Source organism: Drosophila sulfurigaster, chromosome 3 (genome assembly GCF_023558435.1).
Source record: "Drosophila sulfurigaster albostrigata strain 15112-1811.04 chromosome 3, ASM2355843v2, whole genome shotgun sequence".
NCBI lineage: Eukaryota > Metazoa > Arthropoda > Insecta > Diptera > Drosophilidae > Drosophila > Drosophila sulfurigaster.
Window position 1 is genome coordinate 22,185,855 of NC_084883.1, and position 23,968 is coordinate 22,209,822.

Genomic DNA, 23,968 nt, shown 5'->3' on the forward strand with positions numbered 1-23,968 from the left:
TCGTACATCATAAACAAATTCATAAAAGTCGCCGTCTCTATGACTGAAGCTGCATTCATAAAATTTATGGCGTTGAAAGGCGCATCAAATGGGCATTTTGGGGCCGCTCAACTTGTTGGTCTTCCTGCCTCTCGTTGTAGTTGTTGTGGCAGCTCTCTTTTCGTTGTTATTGTTGTTGTTATTGTTGCTTAGGTCAGCGTGCAGTTTGTGGTGCTACTACTACTAGAGTGGCCTTGCCTTGCCTTGGCTGGCTCATTAAAATGTAATTTGAGCGCGTTGTTTCGCATTTCATTTTCGGGCAAGTAAACCAAGTTAACCAACAGAGCCACGTTAACCGAGTGAAGCGAGCGTCAGTTTCCATTTCATTGAGCCGAGCGGCGAAGCAACCAACCAACCAACCCCCAAAAGGAAACTCAACAGACTTGACCCATTACCATCTCGCTCTAGCTGCTGTTCTTGTGGCTCTCGATTTGATTGATTTATAGTCTTTGCTTGCCATCTCGCTCACAGCTCACAACTCACAGCTCTCAGTGACCCTTCGTCCCTTCGTCGATTGGCAGAGTCCCTTCCGTGTGCATCGTCGTCCCTTCATTCTCGTCATTTGTGGCACATTATTATTTAAATGATAAATTGTATTGCCCGGGAACTTTGGCTTTTTGGGGCCGCTCATTGCTTTCCATTTGCTTTTATTGCCCGCCTTTGTAGGTGTTTCCGTGTTGCTTTTTTTTTCTCCTTTCTTTCAGTTCTTCGCTACCCGCCCTCGTCTTTGCCTTTGCCCCGTTGGGTTTTTACCTTGTGCTCAAGAACGTTGAAGAACCCTTGACGTTTTGCGCTTTCTTCTTTGCCTTCACGTGGGCGTTTTGCTGTGCATTTCAAATTTTCCGTTGATTTCTGTGTACACAGTGTATGCTTCTTTCATTTTATTTTTACTCCTATATTTCTTTTTGGGGTCGTCAAGAGTGCTTGCCTAGGCCTACTATACACAGCAGAGAACTAACAAAATTAATCGTCTCATTTGTTCAACTGCAAACTGCCGTCGCGGCGCTTGGCTTTAATTTGGGAATTAATGTTATTTGGTAATAAAATCGATTAGGCTTCTGTATTTGAATGCTACGTTTGCTTAATTCTGATTTTCTACTCTTTAGTTACTTGGGCGTCACTCGGAGTAAGACATCAATGATTAAACTATTCCACATGGATATGCAAGATAGCCACTTATCGGAGTGGAAGACAAGATTATACTTTTCACTCTAATGAAATTACACTACGATTATAGTGGAGCACTCTTAATTAACTAGAGTATTTAAGCAGCCATTTAATTATTTTTTATTTAGTCATTTTATTAAGGTTTATATTGAGTGCAACTTTAACTCTAATTAAATTTCGATTTCAATTAAAATTTATTTATAAGTTAACCTTAATTTATTGTTTCAGTAAAGAAAACGGATATTGGATTTATTTGGTTATATTAAATCCATTTTATTATTGTAATTCAATAACATAATAATTATTATGTAGCTTGTACAGTATTTTAAAATCATATTTTAATTTAAAAACACAGTTCTTGGAATTAAAAAACAAATTAATTTAGTTGGGAATACTAAATTTATTTTATTATAGTAAGTCAAGAATATCACAACTACAATTAAATCCGTCAAATTAATTCATTATATAAATACTTATATATTTTATTAATAACATCACAATTGCAATTAAATTGATAACGTGTTTATAAGTACATTTAATTTAGCTTTAACAAGACAGTTCTTGGAAGGCACAGTCGAAATAATTTATTTATTTATGCGCTGATAAAAAATGAGTAAACATATGTCAAGTTGTCTATTTAATATAATGAACAATTGGTAAAATTGACTTGCAAACCCGTTGAATTGAAATGTTTCGATTGCACGTGCCCCACGTCCAGTGACGATTTAATTTTGATTTATGTGCAATTATTGAAGACAGACTGTTTGCAAATACATTCACACACTTGCACAACACACACTCATACACACACAGACTCACACACGCTCAGATACACTTTACTTACAGTAAGACAGTGGGAAAGTTAACAGTAGTAGCAACAGCTAAAGCCGCAATCATAATTTGCATTTAATAAATATTTCATTAACTAATTGCAACAATTACGTGCATTTTACTTGGTGGTGCCTTCAAATTAGTGCAGCGAAGCCGTTTGCCAGGGATTACAATTTTAATCGGATCAGTGCGGTGCCCAATAGCTTAAGCGCTTATTGATCGATGCACGTTTCTTGTCTAACAATTGAGACGACGCCTTTAATTGCACCAGCGGCTTATGAATATGCAGCAAGCAGCTCCATAAAAACAAAAAAAAACCCCGCCAAGCCAAAGCGGAAATCCTCCTCGGGCAGTACAGGTGACAACTGCTGATGGGGGCTCGAGGGGTTTCTAAAGTCAGTCAAACGGACGGACGGACGGACGGTTGGTCAACCGTTTGGGTCACTTGTGAACAAGAGCTCGTGCTCCGCTGCCTAAAGGTTCTTGTTGTCTTGTGTTGCTTTCAAAAAGTGACGGCCGCAACCGGCCGCGTCTTGTGAATGAAAATTTTTTGTTGTTTTACAGACGGCAGCGCTACAAGGCGACAGCGACGTGTCGCCATTTTGAATTCGTTGCTCACGAGTGGGCGGCGTCTAGTGTGCAAGTATGTGAGAGAGAGAGCAAGAGAGCCAGAGAGCGCAAGCGCTCTCTATTGTCGAGTATGTGAACGTGTGTGTGTATGCAGAGGGGCGTGATAGCACTACGTTGAAGTAGTATTTGTGACTGTGAGTTAGTGTGCGTGTGTATGTGTGTGTGCATGCCTTTGTACCTGTGCAGTTGAGCGACGTCAAGTTGCTGGCCAGTTTGACTGGTTTTGTTGTTGTTGTTGCTCTTGTTGTTGCCTGTCAAGTTGCTCAGTTTGGGCAAGTAGATGGCGCTAGTTGTCTTGAAGTGGCTTTAATATTAAAGCGATGCCCAAAGACAAATCTTTGACTACAAAATTGATTTTGTTTGCATAGAATAATAAATGTTATTTTTTAGAATTATTCTCTAGAGGAATGTAGTGTAAGAATAGACATTCTTAATGCTGCTGTTCATTATTCGGTGTAAACAAGTCATTAATGAATTACTTCTTTCGATGGCTTAAAATACAACTGTTGATTGCGTGCCACACATATTGTGGAGCGTACAAACAAATTACAGGTTCAGCAATCAATTTAATAATTGAGACCTTTGCCAGTTTTAATCAACATTATTTAAAATGTCAAAATATTTGCACTTTCAATGGCAGCGCGCGTCGTCGACGTTGTCCACCAAAAAAGCAAAAAAAGAAAAATGAAAGAAAACAACAACAACGAAAAAAGAAAAACCCAAAGAATCCAGCTGAACAGAAAAAAAATATAAATTTGCATACAAATAAATGTTGATAATGTTGTAAATCCCCCAAAGAGGGCACACACAGAGCAGCGCTGCTGCCACTGCTGCTGGCCACGCCTCAAGTGGGTGGCTTTGGGGGGTGCAAGAGAGCGCCACAAAACTAGACGACGGGCTGCGAACTACAATATTGACACACAAGCAAACAAACAAACGAACAAAAAACAGCAACATAACGCATTCGCCATGGGCGCCCTCTTCCCCCCGCGTTTCCTTCTCTATCCAACTCCATTGATAAAATTTATGGTATTGGTGCGGTTTCAACACCAACCGCTGCCGCGACAGCTCACACAGACGCACACACACAGCGAACGTGGCGGCAGCGCAGCGACGTCAAACCGGTTCCATGTCATGCCATTGGTGGTGGGCTGTGAACGCGTCTCAGCTGCAGTCGCCGTCTCGCTCGCACGTTCAGAGCTAGCATTACGCGATGTGCTGCTGTTGCGCTCGCACGCGACAGCGACAGCGCGGCAAAGCGACAGCTGGCTGACTGCCACGACTGCGGACCCGGGGCAGCGCGCAATCGCAGCGCTGAGCTCGTACCTAGTCGTATACGCACTTTGTTCGTGGTTGGTCGTTGTTGCTGTCGCTCGTCGCAGCGCCGTTCGCAGCCCGGTTTCGTTCGTTCGTTCGTACGTTTACGTTTACGTTTGAGTTGAGTTGTTCGAGTTGCTCGATTCCCCCATACGATTTCGATACAACAGCTAACGATTCTCTGATTCTCTTTGGATTCTCTGATTTCGCGTTCGTCGCTCGCTCGCTGACTCGCTGGCTCGATTGCTTTGCCGTCGCGCAAATTGCACAGATTGTTGTTTTGTGGATTGTTGTTTAGTGTCTTCTTGTCTTCTTGGAGTGTGTGCATTTTGTGAATGCCAATTAAATGCAGCACACAAAAAGCTTTCAATATACAACAAATTGTTACAAGTGGTGTCATCAACACACAACACAATCATCATCCGCTTAATCATCATTGTCATTATTAAAGGGTGACCCAAATTCTGCGAGTGCAACAGTTTTCATGTGCAAACAAAAAAAGTTCGAAAAGTGCCCGCCACAAATGCAACAAAAGGATTTACGCGTCCATCTCAACAAGTTCAACTAACTAAAACAAAAAAAACAAAACAAACTACAAAATAAAGATAAAGCTAAAACAATCAATACTCGATAAACTGGTTTAAAGTGCAAATTAAAACTCAAGTACACTCTCTCACACAAAATACACATCAAATTACAACAAGTATTTATACAAACTAACACACACACACACATCGAGGACACAGCTTTAGTTGTTGTCATTCACATTCACATTTCCTGCGCGCGCGTTCCCAAGAAAAGCCGTCAAAATTCTTGATAAAGTGGCCTCAATAGGCGCCAACACGCTCAATTTCACGGACCTAGGGAGCCCCTACGAGGGGCCTCCCAGCACTCCCCAATCGGGCATGGATGCGCCGGACGCACCACACACGCCCAAATACATGGACGGCGGCAGCACCGCCGCCGTCAGCGCCAGCATCACGCCCGGCGTCAACATACCCGGCAAATCGGCCTTTGTGGAGCTGCAACAGCATGCCGCCGCCGGGTGAGTCTCCCAACAGTTGCAAGTTGCAACAGACGCAAATTCTGTTTGCGTTGCATTTATCGAAAATTGCATTCATTGTTTGTGTCTATCAACGCTCAAAAATGTCAAAAGTGCTGCGGTGAAGGACAAACACTCGCTAAAACTGACAAACTGTCTGCCAACCAACTAACTGACTAACTGACTGACTGACTGACTGATTGACTGACTGTCTAACTCACTGACTGACTGGCTGACAACTGTCTGCCCCCGAGCAGAGTTTAGCCTTAGCTGGGATGCAGTTTTCGATTCGCTTTGTTATCAGCCCCCGTCATCAGGTCTTAATATTGTAACACACCCAAAATTGACTTTCAGGGCGTTCCTAGATCATAATTCGCCTTCAATTTGGTTCAGTTTGTGCGCTTAATTGTATTGGTTTTCACTCTTATCCAAATGTAATATGCATAATGACAAACGCCCTTTATCGAGTAGGAAGCATTGAGAGTTAGTTTAGAATTGATTTGGCAATTATAATAAAATGATTTAGTTTAATGCTGATAGATGTTCAAAGCATGTGTGAGAATGTATAAAATACATATTACTTCAAATAAAATTGTAAATTTATTAATTCATTCATTTTCCTAAGTCTTATTAAATCTCATAAGCCTACGGCAATTTTTATGATTAGTAAAATTACAGAAGAAATCCGTGCATTAAAGAGTAAATAAGTGTCAATAATAATTACTTGTTGAAGTTTAAAATTTTAGTAACAAAACTATATATTTTTTTTAACTTAGTTCGATTTATGTAGAACACTTTTTTATAAAGCATTAGACAGAACTTTGTTGTATTTAATATAATTATTATATTATGTTGTTAACAAATTAATATTTTTTATGAATATTATTTATTAGCAAACTTGATTAATTTAATTGGGAGACTAAAATTTTCATAGACTTTGTATAGTTTTATTTATTTTTTTTGTTTACTGCCCCATTGAAAATGTATTCCTTCTTTTATTAATTTAAAGCTAAAGTTATCTGCAGCAAAATTATTATTTTCTTACTCATCATTAGTAGTAAGTAGTAAACTTACATTAACTTACAAGTGCCTCAACTATTAAATTTATTGTTCATAAAGGCTGAAATGAATAAGTAGTAATAAACTTATATTAATCTAAAGCTGTCTTGCATAAAATTAATAAATGAAAAAAGAACGGAAGCTTGGCTTCAGGCTATTTGGCAAAAATTACAAGACACAACTGAAAAAAAAAACAAAACATATTTTTCACATGTCATCATTTTTATCAGATCAGAAAAGAACAGCTACTGATATATAGTGTGCATTCAGATGATTATCTACTTTTTAGTTGTTGTAATGTCTCCACCGTTTTTTTGTTGTGTTGTTAATTAAAGAAGTCAGTTTATATATAGTATACGATAGTTATTGCATACTCCCCGTGGTACTTATTTGAATGCAGTTGGGAAACTTTCCGGATTTTGTTGTTTGGTTTATGCTGGCGGACACACAGAGGCAGCTTTAGCTTTGGCTCCCTTCTTTGCAAACCCTCCGGGAATTCGAACGGAAGCCAAAAATAAATTCAATTAAGCGCAGTTTAGTTTATTCCCTCACCATTTGTAGGCTTAATAAATACGAGCTCCCTCTGACTTTTGTAGTACGAATATAAAATACAACACTCTCCGTCCGTCTGTCTGTACATAATATTTATGCCATTTGCTGTTCTGTGTTTTGAGTGTGTGTAAATTGTTTTTCCAACGCACGATTCGATTTTTCATTATACATATTTCTTGCATTTTCTGCCTCTTTGCGGTTTGCCTTTATGTCATTTTTTTTTTGCTTTGCTGGCAGTGCGTGTGGAACTCTAATGTGATCCGCTAGAGCTGCTTCAGTGGTTTCCATATTGCGGAGTTTTGTTGCGGTTTCATTTAGTATTTGCTGTTGCTACTAACATATAGTATAGTATATGTTATATGCTGCCGTCAGTTGCCAGTTGTCAGTTGCGTTTCGTGTGTTGTTTCCGTTTCCGTGTTTCCGCAGTGTATTGAATATTTCATGGCTTATTATTGGGCAATCGGTTAGAAACGTTCAAATAACACAGAGCCTATATCTACCACATACTATATAGTAAAGCTGTTCTATAGCTGAGGGTTGGCAGCCCATGGGAAAGTGTTCAACTGTTTAACTGTTTGCCTGATGGCAACTTTTTTTTGCCCCATGGCTAAAAAAGTGTTAACAAAATATTTACTAGACTCTCCACTAACCACTTACCACTCTCTCTTTCTCTCTCTCTCTCCGTTTATTCTCTCCGTTATTGATTTTCATTTTTCGTATTAACCGCATAAAGTCATTTTTACTTATTCTAAATGAAGTCATGGCAAAACTTTATTTTTCCTGCTTATTTTCTTTTTTTCTTGTTCGTTTTTCGTCCATTTGTTGTGAGAAAAAAAGTTTCGTTTCGACGCTTTGTGCATTAAACATGAAATTCTGTTAAAGTGTGCTAGCTTTATTTCTAGTTTCCGTACCACATTGAAACCCAATACGGAAAACACGCAAACTTTTCCTTGCTTTCCTTGCCTGTTGTTGCTCGATTTAGTTTTCATTTATTTGTTGTTCTTTGACCTGGCGTGCCAAAGGGCCGACAATGCATACGATATGAGGCGACATTTAAGGAGAAATGTTTTCATTTACAAAACCGATTATAATGATTTCTAATCTCACTCTCCATCTATCATTACAGATATGGCGGCATACGCAGCACCTATCAGCATTTTGGTCCACAAGGCGGTCAGGATTCGGGATTCCCGAGTCCACGCAGCGCCTTAGGCTATCCATTCCCGCCCATGCATCAGAATTCCTACTCTGGCTATCATTTAGGCAGTTATGCGCCGCCCTGTGCGAGTCCCCCCAAGGATGGTAAGTGAAATTGTCTCCAAAAAAAAAAAAAACATGTCTTGTATTATCAATTTATAAGTAGTTCCCCCCTATTGTGTGTGTGAGGATCGCTCACTTAATCTTCAATGCTTGGCTGTCTGCGCACATCATTTAAAGTTCACTCTGTCCGTTTGACTTCTCTTCAATCTGAAGATCTCTCAAGTTCGCTTTTGCCATAGCCTTTGGCCTCAGCTCAAGCGCAAGCTCAAGCTCTTGGGATTCGCACATTTTGGCGACACTTGAGCGTCAAGTGGACAACGCTCTCAAGTGCTTTTGTTGTCGCTTCTTTTGTTTACACCTCTTGACTTTGACATAGCCGAATAAAAACTCTATTTATTATATTTGGAAGAACACATTTTTTATGATTTACGTAAGAGGTAGACAGAATTGCATAATATAGAATTATTAATCAAAATTTTTGAGTATTTTAAAATTTAATGTAGTTTTCTTACTGCATTTAAGAGCTGCAAAGAGCTTTACTTTTAACACCTAAGAGAATAAATTAATAAATTAAAATTTTTCATTTCTTTTTTTTTTGCATTTAAATGTAATTAGTAATTTCAAATCAAATTCAAATAAAATTTCATTCTATGCAAATATGATAACTTTACTTTGAAGAAATCCTCAGACACTTCTGCCATAATCTTTCTTCGGTAATTATATTTTACAACATCTTCTATCAGAACTGGTTACATTTACTTTTATTGATCATTAAGTTTATGTCAAGCTTTATTTTATTAGAGTAATATTTGCAGTAGTATAATGTTTATTGAGTTGCTGGCAATTTCAGATAGATTTTATTGAATTTTAAATGAATATTCTGTTGTTCATATATGTATATAATATATATAGAGATGTTGGCATAATTGCGCGCTTGACTGTGACATTTTGTTAACTATCGCATTTTGTTCAACAATTTTGTTGCTGTTGCGCTTTTTTATTTTTATTTGTATTTATTTTATGTCGCTGTTGGGATCTTTTTTTATGCGTTTTGGTTGAGCAGTTTTTGTCTGTAAGTGAAAAGCAATTCATTTTGCCAGCTATTGTTGCCGCCAACACAACTCGAGAAGATGAGGCACATATACTGTACTATATATTTTAACTGCTGTCTATGTATTGAGTGGGACAGAGTTTGACATTTTGTCACTCATACGAAGCTTGCAATTAACCTTGAACGTTTTTCGCTATACTTGAAAATATGCACAAGCGAGTATTGGAAGAGACGAAACAGCTGATCGTTGAACGGTTAAGTAATTGGCAAAAATTTGCGCGCCAACAAATGAATAAATGTTTAATGTACTATGTGCCTAATAATAAATGGCACACACATGCTCTCTTCTCTCTCACTCTTTCGCTCTTTCGCTCTCTCTGGCTCGCTTTGGCGCACAGTTGTTTGTAATTATAATTGCGGTAATTACGCTTTCGTTTGGCGTAATTAATTACACCATTCTTTGGTGTAGTTGGCCGGCTGAATGCGTACGCTGCTCGCACTCACTGCAGCAGCGGTCCAATAGCTGTTCCCTCTCCCTCTCTTTCCCTCTCTCTCCCTCTCTCTCCCTCTCTCGCCTTCTCTCGCACACACACGCACACTAGGGACTTGGTGTCAGGCTGACTAATGGCCCATGTGCTGGGTGGTCACCAGCAACATGCTGCCATCTCGCTCGCACGCTGCCATTTTGTCATTAAGCCACAGCACGTGCTGCGGCGCCAATATTTTTGACACACACACACATATATGCGCACTCAGGTAACGGTAACGATGACGGGTGACTACTGTGCCATATATGGGACTTAATAATAGTTGCTGGATTCGCGTTATTTTTGAACAATTAGCGACGTCGTCGTCGTCAGTTGCAGTTGTCCCCCCGGTTTAACCCCTTGTTGCCCCAACATTTGCTGTTTCACTGCTCGTTGAACTTGTGCACAACAAACAGTTGATCGAGTGCTTTGAACTTTTGCTTTTTGTTTATAGTCCGGGGCGACAATGTAATTGTTCATTTAACTTAATTACCTCACATTTTACAAGTTACTTAACGTTCGATTTGGTGGTCAAAATGCTTTATGGCTCCACTGTCTGGCTCTTTACTCTTTATACTCTCTATACTATACATAGTTCGTTTGGTCTGCCATATTCGTCGCGTTTGCGTTATGCATTCCATGGCATGGCGCACTTCTCTCATAAATATGCATAAGTCACAAGTTATTCCCGGTTCCTTCACTCACTCACTCGCTGCATTGCCATAATTTTCATGCTTAATTATAAATTCATCGTCGCAAACTTTTGTGCCTTTTTATAGGCGCTCTAAAAACTGCATTCTTTTGTCTTATTCTCATATTTTTTTGTTTCTTTGTGTTTTCTCTTTTGGTCTCACTATTTTTGCAGACTTTTCAATCTCAGACAAATGCGAGGACTCCGGCCTACGTGTCAATGGCAAGGGCAAGAAAATGCGCAAGCCACGCACCATTTACAGTTCACTGCAGCTCCAGCAATTGAATCGCCGTTTCCAACGCACCCAATATCTGGCATTGCCCGAACGTGCCGAGTTGGCAGCGAGTCTGGGCCTAACGCAAACGCAGGTGAGTTACACAAAAACTATATAAATATACACTATATGACCATATTAATGATCTGTCTGTGTGTGTAAATCAAGTCACTATTAGGAAGAGCTTAAATAGTACCATGCATAAGCTTCAAATTATATATAAAGGATATCTAAAAGTGTATTATAATTATACAGATAATTATCATATAAGGATATTTTGAAGTGCACTTTATTAGAGCAAACTTTCTTTCTATTTAGAAGAGTAGAGAGGATATATAAAAATGCATTAAATATAATCAAATAACAATAAAGACTATTTTCATTAAATAGATAGTATTATAGAAAGATATTTAAGAGTGCTCTTTAGAAAAGCAAGCTGCCTTTCTATTTAAAAGTGAATAAAAAATACTTAAATCTATATGAAATTTGTTAGTATATAAATAATTGTAATTATAAAGTCTAATTGAACTCTCATAAATAGTTTTGAATGCTTTTTTGAATTAAAGGCACACTTATCCAAAAATTTTGACATGTGAATATCCGTATATCCATATCTATATAATTATAATGAACCTTCCAATATACTTTAAACTTTTCTTATTAAGAACAGAATTTTATTATCTACCTAATTATATTTATAAGAGAAAGGCATTTCATTAGTTAGATATTATTTCATATATACAAGCGTACTTTGTTAGATTGATGTTGTTTATATAAATATATTATATGTGCTTATTTGAACTAGATGGCTACCTTTTATAAGTATGGTGTTAATATGATATTAGATATTATCCCGCGTTCAACATTATTTTGCAGTACAGTTCAACGTATTTTATAGTTTTCATTTAGCTCTTTTGCAAATATTTTACAACTTTTTACGAAAATGTTTTTTTCCGTTAAAGTGCTTTAAGCTTTGGCATGACCTGCAAAAAAGCTGTCATTAGTCAGCTGGCAAGCTCGCAAGCTTTCATTTAATATGCAGATGTATTTTATAGTGCATTCGGTTGGGGAGCCGACTGACTCAATTCCCTGGCGATAGAATACACGTCGGAGTAGTCCTTGCCCCTTTGGTAAACATAAGCAGCAGTAAATGCATTTCAAATTGAATTGTTGACATGCCTCTAATGTTGACTGACAAACGAGCCAACAGCAACAACAACAGCAACAACAGCAACAGCAACGTGCCTCCCACGCCTGTGACCCTCGTTCGTACAATATACAATAGATATGTATATACGACTACAAACACATTGTTAGATACACACAAGTACGAATAGTCAGACGACACAACACTCGATGTAGTTGTGGTTGTTGTTGTTGCTGTTGCTCACTTATTTTGCACGTGTGTCAATGTCAACTTTTGTATGACGACGCACAACCACAGGCAAAAGATACATTCAGTAGATACATCTACAAGTACGAGTATCTTTTTAAATGCACGCGCTACTGCCCACGGCAAAGAGAGTAAGATACGAGGCAACAACATTAAAAAAAAACGTATACAAAAATAATTGTAATGAAAAGCAAAAACAACAACGCCTGCCATTGTGGCTGGCTGGCTTGGAGACACCCACCCAGTTTCAGTTTGAGTTCCAGTTCCAGTCGCATTCGTAGTCGCAGTCCCGATCTGCGTCCGAGACCCAACGTCAAACTGTCTGAATAGCGAGCACATTGTTTTTGTACAATAGTTTTCCACATGAAAAGCAAACGGCAAAAACAATAAAACGAAACAAACTGCAAACAAAAAAAAAAAAAAACTTAAAACTGTTGCAAAATGTAAAAAGCGAAAAAAAATGTGGAAAAAAGTAGATGTGAATGAGTCTCGTTTTTGAGAAATTTATTGATAGTGGGCGTGGGCTTCCTAATTGAATTAGTGTGCCACAAAAGTTCACGCATACAAACGCACAGACACACGCAAGTAAGGCACAGACAGACACAGAGAGTGAGAGAGAGAGAGTGAGACTGAGAGGGAGAACAACTGAGGCAATGTTGTAAGGCAGCTCAAATGAAACTTGTAAAACAAGTTGAAGACCCTGCTGATGTACGACTCTAAGAGCGAGTGTGTGTGTGTGCGGCGTGGGTGTTGCTCAGCCGCAAGTTGTTTATCAAGATAGTTATTTGAATACGGCTGCTTTCTGCCAGGCCATGCCATGCTAAGCCAAGCCATGCCACAGACAAGACGTCTCGACGCTGCAGCTGATGGGCGGGCGTGCCACACGGCGGCTGTGTAATAAATTTGTGCCAGGCCAAAAGCAGTTTACTTAGTCACCCTATAAACGCTGATTTACATGCTGAGGGAGGCCCTTGGCTCCAACTAGCTGAGCTCATAAAATGCACCAACAAAAATAACAACAATAACAACAATAGCTAAAGCTGGCAGCTGTCAATCGATGTCCGCATTGACAGCATTGCAGTTTGAAGCTAGCCAAAAAAAACGAGAGAGAAAAAACGAAAACTAAACAAACAGCCACGCCCATTTGAACTGCAGGCCATCGAGTCCAGCGACACAATCAATTTGGTTTATCTGGTTGACCCCTGCGGCATTTACCCAACAAAAAAAGGGGTTAAACAAAATTAATTTATGACTGCGCCAAGGGTGTTGCCCACAACTAACTGATCAAGTAGCCAGCGTGCAAGTAACTTGTGCCTAGTCCAAGTGCTACCAAGTGCTCTCGAACATTGTCTCAGGATAAAACTTTCGCTTTCAGGCTTCGTGTTAATTAAAACCGCCCTCTCGGTTAGGTTCGGAAGGCGCCGCGCAACGGAAGTTTTTTATTGATTTGCAGAAGCTAGAAGAACTTCAGCCAGAGACTGACCCAAGTACGTGGCACGCCAATGTTTGACCCGTGCAAACAAACCATTGTGCTTTAGCCACAAGATTTATGCGTTACACAAACAACAACTGCATTGGCCACTGCCGGCCACGCTTAATGGCCTTCAGCGGGACGCAGCGCGCCGTTGGCCAAGTCAAAGCTTTTAGTTTTGTGTGTGTTTTTTTATTCGACTCGAACTCAAACTCAAACTCAGACTCGTTCTGTTCGTTTTGTTTTTTGGGGCGTGTGTTGTACACAATTTGTTGGTCTTAAAGTTTTGCATGTTGAGTAGTCAAGTCTCGAGTGCGAGTATGAATACTGCTTTGAGTACATTCGCAAATCTCAGGCAAAACTTTCAGCTGACACTGACAGCTCGTCGTCGTCGTCGTCCGGCGTAGCCCCAATCGAACGACACGTTCTAACACCTGCTAATGAAATATGCAATAGCAATAGCAATAGCAATAGCTGTAGCATTCGCTATAGATATCTTATACTATATACACATATAGGTATAATACCATACGATAAAAAACTGTGGCACATTTACTAGTTGTTGTTGTTTTTTTTTTGCCGCTTTATAGCCGCTGGTTTTTAGTGCTGCCTGCAAAATATAATTATGGTAATTTCATTATTATTATTTTTTGCCTCTTCTGCTACACAAAAAAAAAAAAAAATACAGAGAAAAAAAAATAACAAAACTCGTTTTAGTTGTCGGTCGTCAGCTGCTTGTAGATACACCTTCCTTCCCCCTCCGCCCCTCCTCTGCCTTCCTGCCCCACTTCAGCTGCATTTTAGTAGTTGCATCTTTCACTCAGTTTGAAGTACGCGCACTTGTAGTTTGATTTTGAAAGTGCATCCGGCGGCTGCTGGGCGCCAAACTAAACAAAAAATGCGAAATAAATACATACTATATATTTATTTATATATACACCTTTATCTGTATTTAATTATGCTTGTGATCGATTCGCTTTCGCTTTGATTCGGTTGCAATTAGAGCTAAATGGTTGCTACTGTTTCAGTTTCGCTTTCGGTTGTTGTTTTTTTTTACACCGTCGCCGCCTAATTGAATAATTACATAGAACGTTGGAAGCTGATCGTCAATGTTTCAATAACACCACGAAAAAAGCCAAAGAAAAAAAACCATAATAAAAAAAAATCTCATGACCAAAACTCAAAACTTCAAGCTGACAGCGCGAGACAAACGCAAACACTCAAAACTCAAAGGAGAAAAAATAAAAAACAGACCAACAACAAAAAAAGCTGCAAAATACGAGTAAAAATTAAAAAACGCTGCTGTCCGTGCGAACCGCTCAACAAGCTGATCTTTTATATATGTGTATATATATTTTTGAAAAGCGCAAAGAGAACCTTTTAAACTGCGTGTTTATGAGCTCATATCGGCACATTTTGATCTGCTTGTTTTTTTTGGTCGCAGTCACTCGCTGAATCTCTTTCTCTCTCTCTCTGGTGCAGCAAGAAAGGCAAACACCATAAGCAGAAAGCAGCAAACAGCGAGCAGCGAGCAGCTAGCAGCCAGAAAGGCCACAAAAGGGCGCAACAACTGATGAAACAAAATTGTAGGAGGCCACGCTGGATCGAAAACAAAGGATTTGGCAGCAACATCAACTCTTTATGCTTAGCAGATGAACTGCCAAAACGGCGCTTGTAGAAGCTCTCAGACCCAGACACAAAGAAAAATGTTCGTTCAGCATTTTTGCTTAGAAGTTGAAATCAATCAAAAGGCAATAAAGACCCTTACGAAGTGAAGTTACTGAAATACAATATTGAAAATGAAATACACAAAAAAAAAACTCTTAGAAAAGTCAACTATTTTTGGCTTGATTTAAGTTTTGGATTTGTAAGCATGCATTCAGGATTAATTTCTTAAGTGAATTCGTTAAACTTTTTCTGTTAGTGACTAAAATCACCAAGTAATCTATCTGATGATAATATATAATTATCTATTATATATTAAGGCTACAATATACTTGAGACCCATCTTGTCAATCAATTTTATTGTAGTCTTCATTGCTTATAGCTCATTTTTGTGGTCTGAGCAAAATGCGTAAATAGTTATTAAACTAATGAGTACAACTGATGAATATAATAATTGCTACTTCAAATAATAATTATATAATATTATCGGTTTTAAGAATTTTTTAATAAGTCAACTGATCATACTTGGAGTAAGGAAATTCGGGCAAAACTTTGGCCTTAACTTAGCGTACATGTCCCCAATTCTTTTCTGTTTATTAATGTATATTAATTAGTAATATATATTATATAAGCAATAAGTTTCCTTCCTCCTCTACTTATTTTGATCCTCGTTCTTATCACTTCATACTTATGACTAACATTTTGCGGCTGAGTTGCAAGCTGCTCTGGCTTGTCTGCAAAAATCAACAACGCCTGCTTTATGTGTGTGTCCCAGTGCGAATACCAATGTGTGTGTGCCAGTGTGTGTGTGTGTGTGCGTGTTGCTGCTGCACGCAGTCGCAGTCGGAGACGCAGACGCATCGCCCACGGTGCACACCTTCGCAGCAGCCTTTTGTTGCTGCTTTTGGTCGCTGCCAGCGATAAGTCTGCTCCACCCCTAGCCCCAAAAATAAAAAAAGAAACGAGCGCTGCTCCGCAATCCAAGCAAAGGTCATGGACTTTACAATAACAACAACAACAGCGAGAGCTTTAAAATTTCAACGGAATTTCATGTGGCGGCCTCTGACAAAAAGAAATGAAACTTTAATAAACATTTTTGCGATGAATACGAAATACTTGTAATAAAATTAAAATTAATTTCCACATCAACAGCAATGCGTTTAATGCGCGCAAATAGTTTTATTGTATTAAAGTGTGCAAAAAAAATGAAATAAAATGTGTGGCAAATACAACAACGAAAAAAAGAGAAAAAACTAGCACAACTTGATTTAAATAATACAAGTGTCTAGTTAGTATCAGCGGCTAACTTGGAGCGACAGCGCAACACACAGAGCAAACAGAAAAAAAATGAAAATGAAAAACTGGCTGACCGCATTTAAATGCTCAGGCTGCGAACGTGACGGCTGCTACAGCAGCCACTACAACAGCAACATCAGCAACAACAACATGGACAACAACAATGACAACACATCGTATATCAGTGATTGCCTGATTTACGCGCGCAATGTCAATTAAATTATGGCACATAATACAATGTAACTCAGCAGCAACAACAACAACAACACACACGTCTTAATCACACGCACATTGCAACAACAGTGACCCACCAGCAGCAGCAGCAGCAGTAGCAGCTGCGGCAGCAACAGTTGCTGCTGATGTTGTCGACGTCGTCGTCGTCGTTGTCGTCGCCTCCCTATGTCGAAATTTTGCACCGTGCGCTCGCGTAACAGGAACTTTGAATTAAGTTTGATCAGTGCTGATGTTGTTGTCATGATGCTGGTACTAGCACTCGACGCCAGCAGCTACAGCAGCAGCAGCAACAACGGCAACAACAACAGCAACTGCCAGCAGCGACAAACGAACAACTTGCCATTAACAATGATGCATTGCTCGAACAGAACCGGAGCCAGAACCAAAGTCCCAGACTCGAGGTGGGTGGAGTGTGCGGGGAAGGGAGGGGAAACGGGGAATGGGGAAGCGAAGAGTAGACAATTTCTCACTCTCTTCAACACTCTCAGCAGTCGCTTAAGTTGCGTCGTCCTCATCGAGTGACAAGTGACCGCATTTGCATTTTGAGCGCATCTAATGCCCAGCCACAGCACAGCACATCAGATCACATCAACATCAAAAGTATCTCAAACTCGTACACAAATGTATCTCATGTAGTTTTACGTGAGTTGCGCGCTATCTAGATTGCAGTTGACATAATTTTGCACGTGCAGCAACTATATGTTAAATGTGTGCAACTACAAATGATCGTGCAACTGATATTTAGGATGGGGAATTTATTTATTGCAAAGAAAGCGAAAGTTCTATATATTATATGTTGAGCTGCAATTATAGAAACAAAAGTAAATTCTATTTCTGGTAAAAGATTCCTTAGAATATCTTTTCAAGTAACTGATTTGCTGGATATATATTTTTGTATTGCAAAGAAAGCACAAGTCTTCGAAAGTATTTAAAATGATTTTCTGTTTCTGGTTAAAGATTCTTTTTTATCTTATTTATTTCTCATTCATATTTTTAATAGTTTCCAGCTGAGTTCTTAATCGTCTACTGAACGTCAATATTTCCACTCACTTTTCGCTTAGCGACTCTTTTTCCATCTTCAATGTGTGTTTCGGGATTTGCATGTCTTGTTTATAACTGGTTATCGAGTCGCTGTTTGACGTTGTCTTCTTTGCCAGCAGCAGCAGCAACTCATCAAGCCGTATCTACAAGCATCCATCTTAATAGAAATAGAAAGCAAGTTGGGCCACTTTGGCAGAGAGCGTTATTATCGCAACCGATAGCATAGAGTAGTTAGGAACAGGCCATCGACATCCTGTGCATCGTATCCACTTCCTATTAGCATCGCAGGCTATTCCGGGCAACAAATATTACACGCTTATTTTTGTCGCCGGCGACGAAAGCGAGTTTCGCGCATTTCATTCACAATATATTTTTGCGCTTTCAAAACTGGTCAGTGGCTCAAACTGGACAGCAACGTTCGTCAACTTTGCTGGTTGATAAAAATCGTACGCAACTCGCAGGAAATAACAAAACATAAAGCGCGCAAAAAAAAAAAAAAATACAGAAGTGAAGGAAGCACAAAAACAAAATAAAAAACCAAGCAGGCGACAGTTAGAGCTATTGACCAAGGCAACAGCTAAAGAAGTGAGAGTATTCAAATAAATAAAATTTAATGATAATTGCCGCGCATAGCAGAAATGCCACAGACGACATCGTGTCTAGCTTGGATCTGATCTCGACCTGGGCATGGCCCAAAACTATTGACTAATATTACGTGGCTGGCGTTTGGGGTTGGCGGGTTAATTACGCGCTCATTTGTTGACACACACACACACACAGGGAAACACACTCCATTCCACCTCACTCCACCAAAAGCAACAGCGTTGAATGTAAACAACTTTGACTGAAACTCAAGGATGCGTGCCAGTCTTGAGACTCAACGCCTGCCTCTGGGTTGAGCTCAAGATTTCAGTTACGCGATAATAACAATAATTATTATTTTATTATGAAAAAAATCAACTTTATGACGACGACAAGGCATTGACGGCGTGCCGCAACAAAACAAAAAAAAAGCAGAACTGAAGCTAAAAACGAAGACGACGACGAAGTTGAAGCTGAAGTCGAAGTTATTCCAGGCCAAAACCAACTTGGCAACACCCGCTGAAAATGTGTATATCGAACGGCAGACTAAAGTCGGAGCCACGTTCTGCCTTTTATGATGTATTTTTAATCGATGCGTTGAGATTTGCGCGCCTTTAGCTGCCCTCTGGCTGTGGGTGGGTGCTCCAAAGCGAAGACGCTGGACTGAGGATGTGCTCTCGAGTCTCTTTCAGTCTGAGGATGATGAGTCAGCGAGCAGGAGAGCTCATGTTATAATTGGGCTCTCAAATTTGCAAATACGAAGCGGCACAACCCTTAGACATCGTTTAATCCCCTTTTTGCACTTGCTATTCTCATCCTCCCACTGTTGCCCTCTCGTTGGCCTTGTGAATGCGATGCCAATTAAGTTTGCTGTACTCTGACACCAATTAAATGTATTTTTGGGTTCGATGGGAGATGCGAGTTGTGTCGCCAGTTTGGCTGCTTTTCTTTAACGTCAGCAGTAACGACAACGAAAACGTCAGCGACAGCGACAACAACTACAACTACAACTACAACAATAGACAACAGACAACTTTTAACGCTTGGTTAATTTTATACATTTTTCCAGTCTTTTGTTGTTTTGTTTTTGTATTTTTCCGTGCTGTTTTTCCATTATCATGATCGCTGTTTTGTGATATCCGCTTGCTCTGTGCTCTGTGTGTGAAAATGCATAGGAAAAAATAGAAACAACAATAACAACAAACTTTAAAATAAAGCGACAAATAATAGTTAGCTGACCATGATTTCATTTGGCTTCGCACAGCACAGCACAGTAAAAAAAAAGTAATATTTAAATTACGACAAAGCGAAGCAACAACAACAACAACAACAAAAAACAAACCCTCAAAGAATGCGCTTATATATAAATTGTGCAATTACCCGCCACACTTTTTTCTACCTTTTTTTTCTCGTTTGTTTGTATTATTATCTGCCCATTGAGATCTTATAAAATGAAATGAGATCGTCACCAGCGTATAATTATGATCGACGCTGACCACAAATATGATTTGTACTTTTCTCTCTTTCGCTTGTTTGGCTCTTGATATTTTTCTGTTCACCCTTTTCACTTAATTTGTTTACCAGTTTTCTCAGTTTTTCCCTCTTTGACATTCCATTGCACTACTTACTGGACTAACTTCTGGGTACTCCCTTCTCCACCCCTCTCCAAAAAAACCAAAAAACCTCAGCTCCGTTCCAATTTACTGAAGCCATGTGCGACGGCCTGGAAAATGCTTCAAGTGCATTTTATGAGCGCTCTTTAATTTTGTGGCAACGCTTCGGGCCATCATGCTAAAAGAATTTTGTGCGAGCAGCAATATAAATAGCCATAATTAAAGCTGTGGTTAAATTATTGACTAAATGCACAACAGCAAGTGAAATGGGGGAGGTCCGAGCTAATAATATAACTAATGCAAAAGGGATTTTAAGCACAATAAATGCAAGAATAAATTAAGCATAGAAGGAGCTTTGATTAATGAGCATTAATTAATTATATATAAAATTAAATAGATAGAGTTCTTACTGAGTTTCACTTCCTTGATTGACATTTCCTTAAAAAGATTTGTATAATTGTCTCATGTATTAAAGTACAGTGTATCCCACAATTCAAAGTAACTATTTATTTCGCAATCTTAACTGAACTTACCAAATAAAAGTTCGTTATAAGTTAGCATAGTTCCATTTCATTGATTGCATATTATTGATTGACATCTACTGAAAAACTTTGGATAATTTTCTCATCTATGAAAGTACAGGGTATCCCATAATCCGAAGTAAATTTCCATTTTGCAATCTCATGCCTACTTATGCATTATTTGTATTTTCATTGTTACACTTTGGGGGCTTCCCGGTTAAAACTCTCATTACTTTCGAATAAAATAATCAATATGAATAAGTCCATCAAAAGGCAAGCGAGCACGTGATGAAACGAATGCATTTGTAATCGATTCGCTGATGTCTTTCAACAGAATCGCATTAATATTAAACAGTTAACGTCAGTTTTAAGTATTTTCCAAAGCAGTCGCGCAGCTGTGTTTGCTGGCTTAAGAGCTGCCCAAAAAGTTACTTAGATTTGTCAGTTAGTTACGTTTGAAGTGCGGAAACTACCGACCGACCGATCTCCCCCGGGGGGACTCATCAAACAGGCTTTTGTGTAGCCGAAAATACAAAAACAGAAAAAAATGACATAACCATAAGATGGAAACGTAGAAACTTTTTGCTATTTACTGTCACCTGCTGCAGGCAGCGAAGCCGAAACTAAATTAAATATGACTAATATTTTGCAGTGACTGTAGCACACAAAAAACACAGTAACAATAACAATAAGAGAGAGAGACAGCGGGAGCAACAAAAAACACAAATACAAATATAAGTAAAGACAGAAAGTACAACAACGTTGACTAAGTAAAACTTAAATGCGCGTTGCGGTCTCGAGTTTTGTTCGACAAAAAAAACAAATCATACACATATATCTCTATATATATGTATACTTTGTTATTGTTGCGCGCGTTCCGCCCCGTCACGCCCTCCTACAGCAACAACAGCAACAGCAGCGACGTCAACTTGGAACTTGGAACTGCACCGGCGGCTGCTTGCCCCTCCCTTCCTCCCCAACTGGGAGCAGCATTTTGTTGCTGCTGCTGTTGCTGCTGCTGCTGTTCTATCTGCTTAGAATCTCACCTTGACAATTGTTGATCAAATGCTGCCGCCAATTTATTGTTGAAAATTTTGCGTCAGCTGCGACTGCTTCGGCTGCTGCTGCTGCTGCTGCTGCTGTTTTTCATCATAATTTTTGCAGTTGTTGCTGTTGATGGATTACAAAAGCACAACTGCAAAACTGACTCAGTTTTAGTTACTGGCGAAACGGCAACGGCAACAAATTAGAATTACAAAATTTCAAGGCCTTGCAGGTGAATCAAAGCGAATGAGAATTCGAATTCGCAATCGCACTCGCATTCGTATTCGTAAATGTATTCGCATTCGTATTCGCATTGCATGCCACTCGCTGTCGTTTGTTGTTGTTGCTGTACAATTTTCAATAGTTCACAGCGCAGCTCGGACAGTGACTGGAACGAACATGGGAACAGTTTCCGGATTTGACAAACATCGATGATGCTGATGACGATGATGATGATGTTGATGATGCTGTCGTAATAGAAAAGCGAAAAGCTTTAAGAATGGCAAAGCAAACTATAGGTTTGCCCCACCTGCTGTCTGGTTTGCGATTGACTGTTTAATTGTTTCTGCGTTAGGGGGCCACAAATGGCAAAAGGCACATTTCTCTGAGCCAATAAAGCACTAATTGAGTTAGTATAATGCTCGATTTGTCGCTTGATCTGTCTAACTTTGGCAATTGGCATGCGGCTAACTTGTCGCGAGTTCGCGCGAACACATCGAACATCGTTCGCAGCATTAGCAAAGTGTTATATGAGATGCAGTTTAAAACGTTTAGCTGGGCCGTTAGTTCGCCAAACCCGCTAACAACTTTATCAGCTAATACTTGTGTACTTAGTAATCGTCTGTATTAGTTGGTATTAATACATAAATGCAATTGGCAATTGGCGATCAATCGAAACTTGTTGAAAGTCTCTGTATCTTTCTCCTGTCACATTTTATGGCTCACTTCAGCTACGTGACTGAAAGCTAAACAAACGGTTGCAACAGCAACAGAAGCTGCTTTAGCTACAGCAGCTGGTGAAATGCTCATGCGTGGCAGCGATTAAGCAATCACCGTACCAGCAGCCAAAGTGCCTATATAGAAATTAGATCAATATCTTTATTTATTTATAAATTGTTTTACGTGGCTGCCTCCAAGGAGTGCGCTCATTTCTCATTACCAGCAACGCCAGCAACATCGTCAGCAGCAGCCGCAGACGCAGCAGCAACTTGTTAATTGTGGCCTGTGTTAGAGACGCGTTGTGTTATATAAACAGGCCCCAGACTCATAAACAGACAGAGACAGAGACTCCAAGACTTGGACTTCGTCTGTCGATGCATTCCCCCGGCCTTGCCTAATTGCATATTTATTGTTTATTAAGCAGCGCTTCCCGCGGGGCAAGCACAGCTCATAACTGCAACAACTGCTGGATGCGGCTGCGGCTGCGTCAGCGTCTCATTCACTTTTACGCATTGCCTATATATGCATAAATTAATGAAGCGCGCGCCATTCATTGCAACTACTTCAGCTAGTTGCTAGTTGATAGCTGATAGTTGCTTGCTGCTCATTGATAAAGATCAATGGCATAGCTGACAACGTCACATTCAGATCCCCCAGGGAACGATACTCGACTCGGACTCGGACTCGCACTCGAGCTCGGACTGGATGCATAGACGTAGTCAAAGCCAAAAATGGTCAGCTTGCCGCATATTTTGCATGGCAACGCTACTGTCGATTCACTGAGCTTCGCTGCGCTTTCAGTTGAGGTGCAGGCATCTAGCTGAAGCTGAAGCTAAAGCTGCAGCCACGTGCGTGCCATAAAACAAAGTCCAAAGCACGGGCAGGTCAAACTCGCTAACCGGGCAAACCAACCTACGAGTATGTTTGCCTGCCCCCTGGCCACGTGATTCAACTTTGAACGTGGCTGCTGCTGTTGCTGTTGCTGCTTCAGCTGATAATGATGATGCTGGTCACGGGCTGGCAACAGCAACAGCAACGGCAGCCGGCGCATCGATTTGCTTTCAATTTGTTGGCGCGGACTGGCAAGCGGTGTTAACTTGCGTTCATTTGGTTGAAGCTGAGAAGCTGTTCAGCTCATACTTATACTCATACTCATGCTGGATACAAGGCGTTGTTGCGTTCGCCTGGCCTTGAAGCCTTTGAGCGTTTTTTGTTGAAACAGTTGCTGTTGCTGTTGCTTTCTACTCTTGCCTTATGATCGTTTCTTTTTTTGGTTTTGCTTTGGATTTTTCTTGTTTTTCGGCGCTTTTGGCATGCACATTGGGAAGGCGTTGCCCAAAACAGCCCGCAACGATTTTATTTGGAAATCACTTTTGTTGCACCTACCAAAAACTCGAACTAAAGCCTCAGCCAGGGCCAGGGCTGAAGCTGAAGCTGTAGCTGAAGCTGCTTGCTCGTGTGTATTAGTTTAGTACGTTTTGAGAGCTGAAAGCAGCGTTAAGGCTGTTAACAAGCGACTCACAAAAACGAAAGACTTAGGCAACGAACTTGAAAACCTTTCGCCTTGACTGTAGAACGTTTGCATGTGGCTATATAATGAGCTTAAGCTGAAGTCGAAGCAGGTTGCTGTTGTCTGATGTCTTCTACTGTGTGGCACAACGTGCGTGACACTTGACTCTAGGGCATGGCACAGCCCAACAACAGACAGACAGAAAGACAGATAGACGAT

The 23,968-nt window shown here is 39.9% G+C and overlaps 1 protein-coding gene and 1 long non-coding RNA gene across 2 annotated transcripts in view; one reads left to right on the top strand and one right to left on the bottom strand.

Annotated features, from left to right (window-relative positions):
- The first annotated feature begins 3,986 nt into the window (after positions 1 to 3,986).
- Positions 3,987 to 23,968, top strand: part of LOC133841889 (homeotic protein distal-less) — a 28,738-nt gene continuing 8,756 nt past the window's right edge. Inside the window, exons 1-3 of the mRNA XM_062274730.1 lie at positions 3,987 to 5,029; positions 7,764 to 7,939; positions 10,341 to 10,534. Coding sequence (XP_062130714.1) covers positions 4,890 to 5,029; positions 7,764 to 7,939; positions 10,341 to 10,534 — 510 coding nt within the window. The 5' untranslated portion in view covers positions 3,987 to 4,889. The remainder of the gene's footprint in view (positions 5,030 to 7,763; positions 7,940 to 10,340; positions 10,535 to 23,968) is intronic.
- LOC133841890 (uncharacterized) lies at positions 6,293 to 7,488 on the bottom strand. The gene is made up of 3 exons (XR_009894340.1): positions 7,295 to 7,488; positions 6,638 to 7,244; positions 6,293 to 6,572 (listed from the first exon to the last, which is right to left on the bottom strand). It is a non-coding gene; the product is annotated as an uncharacterized LOC133841890 (long non-coding RNA).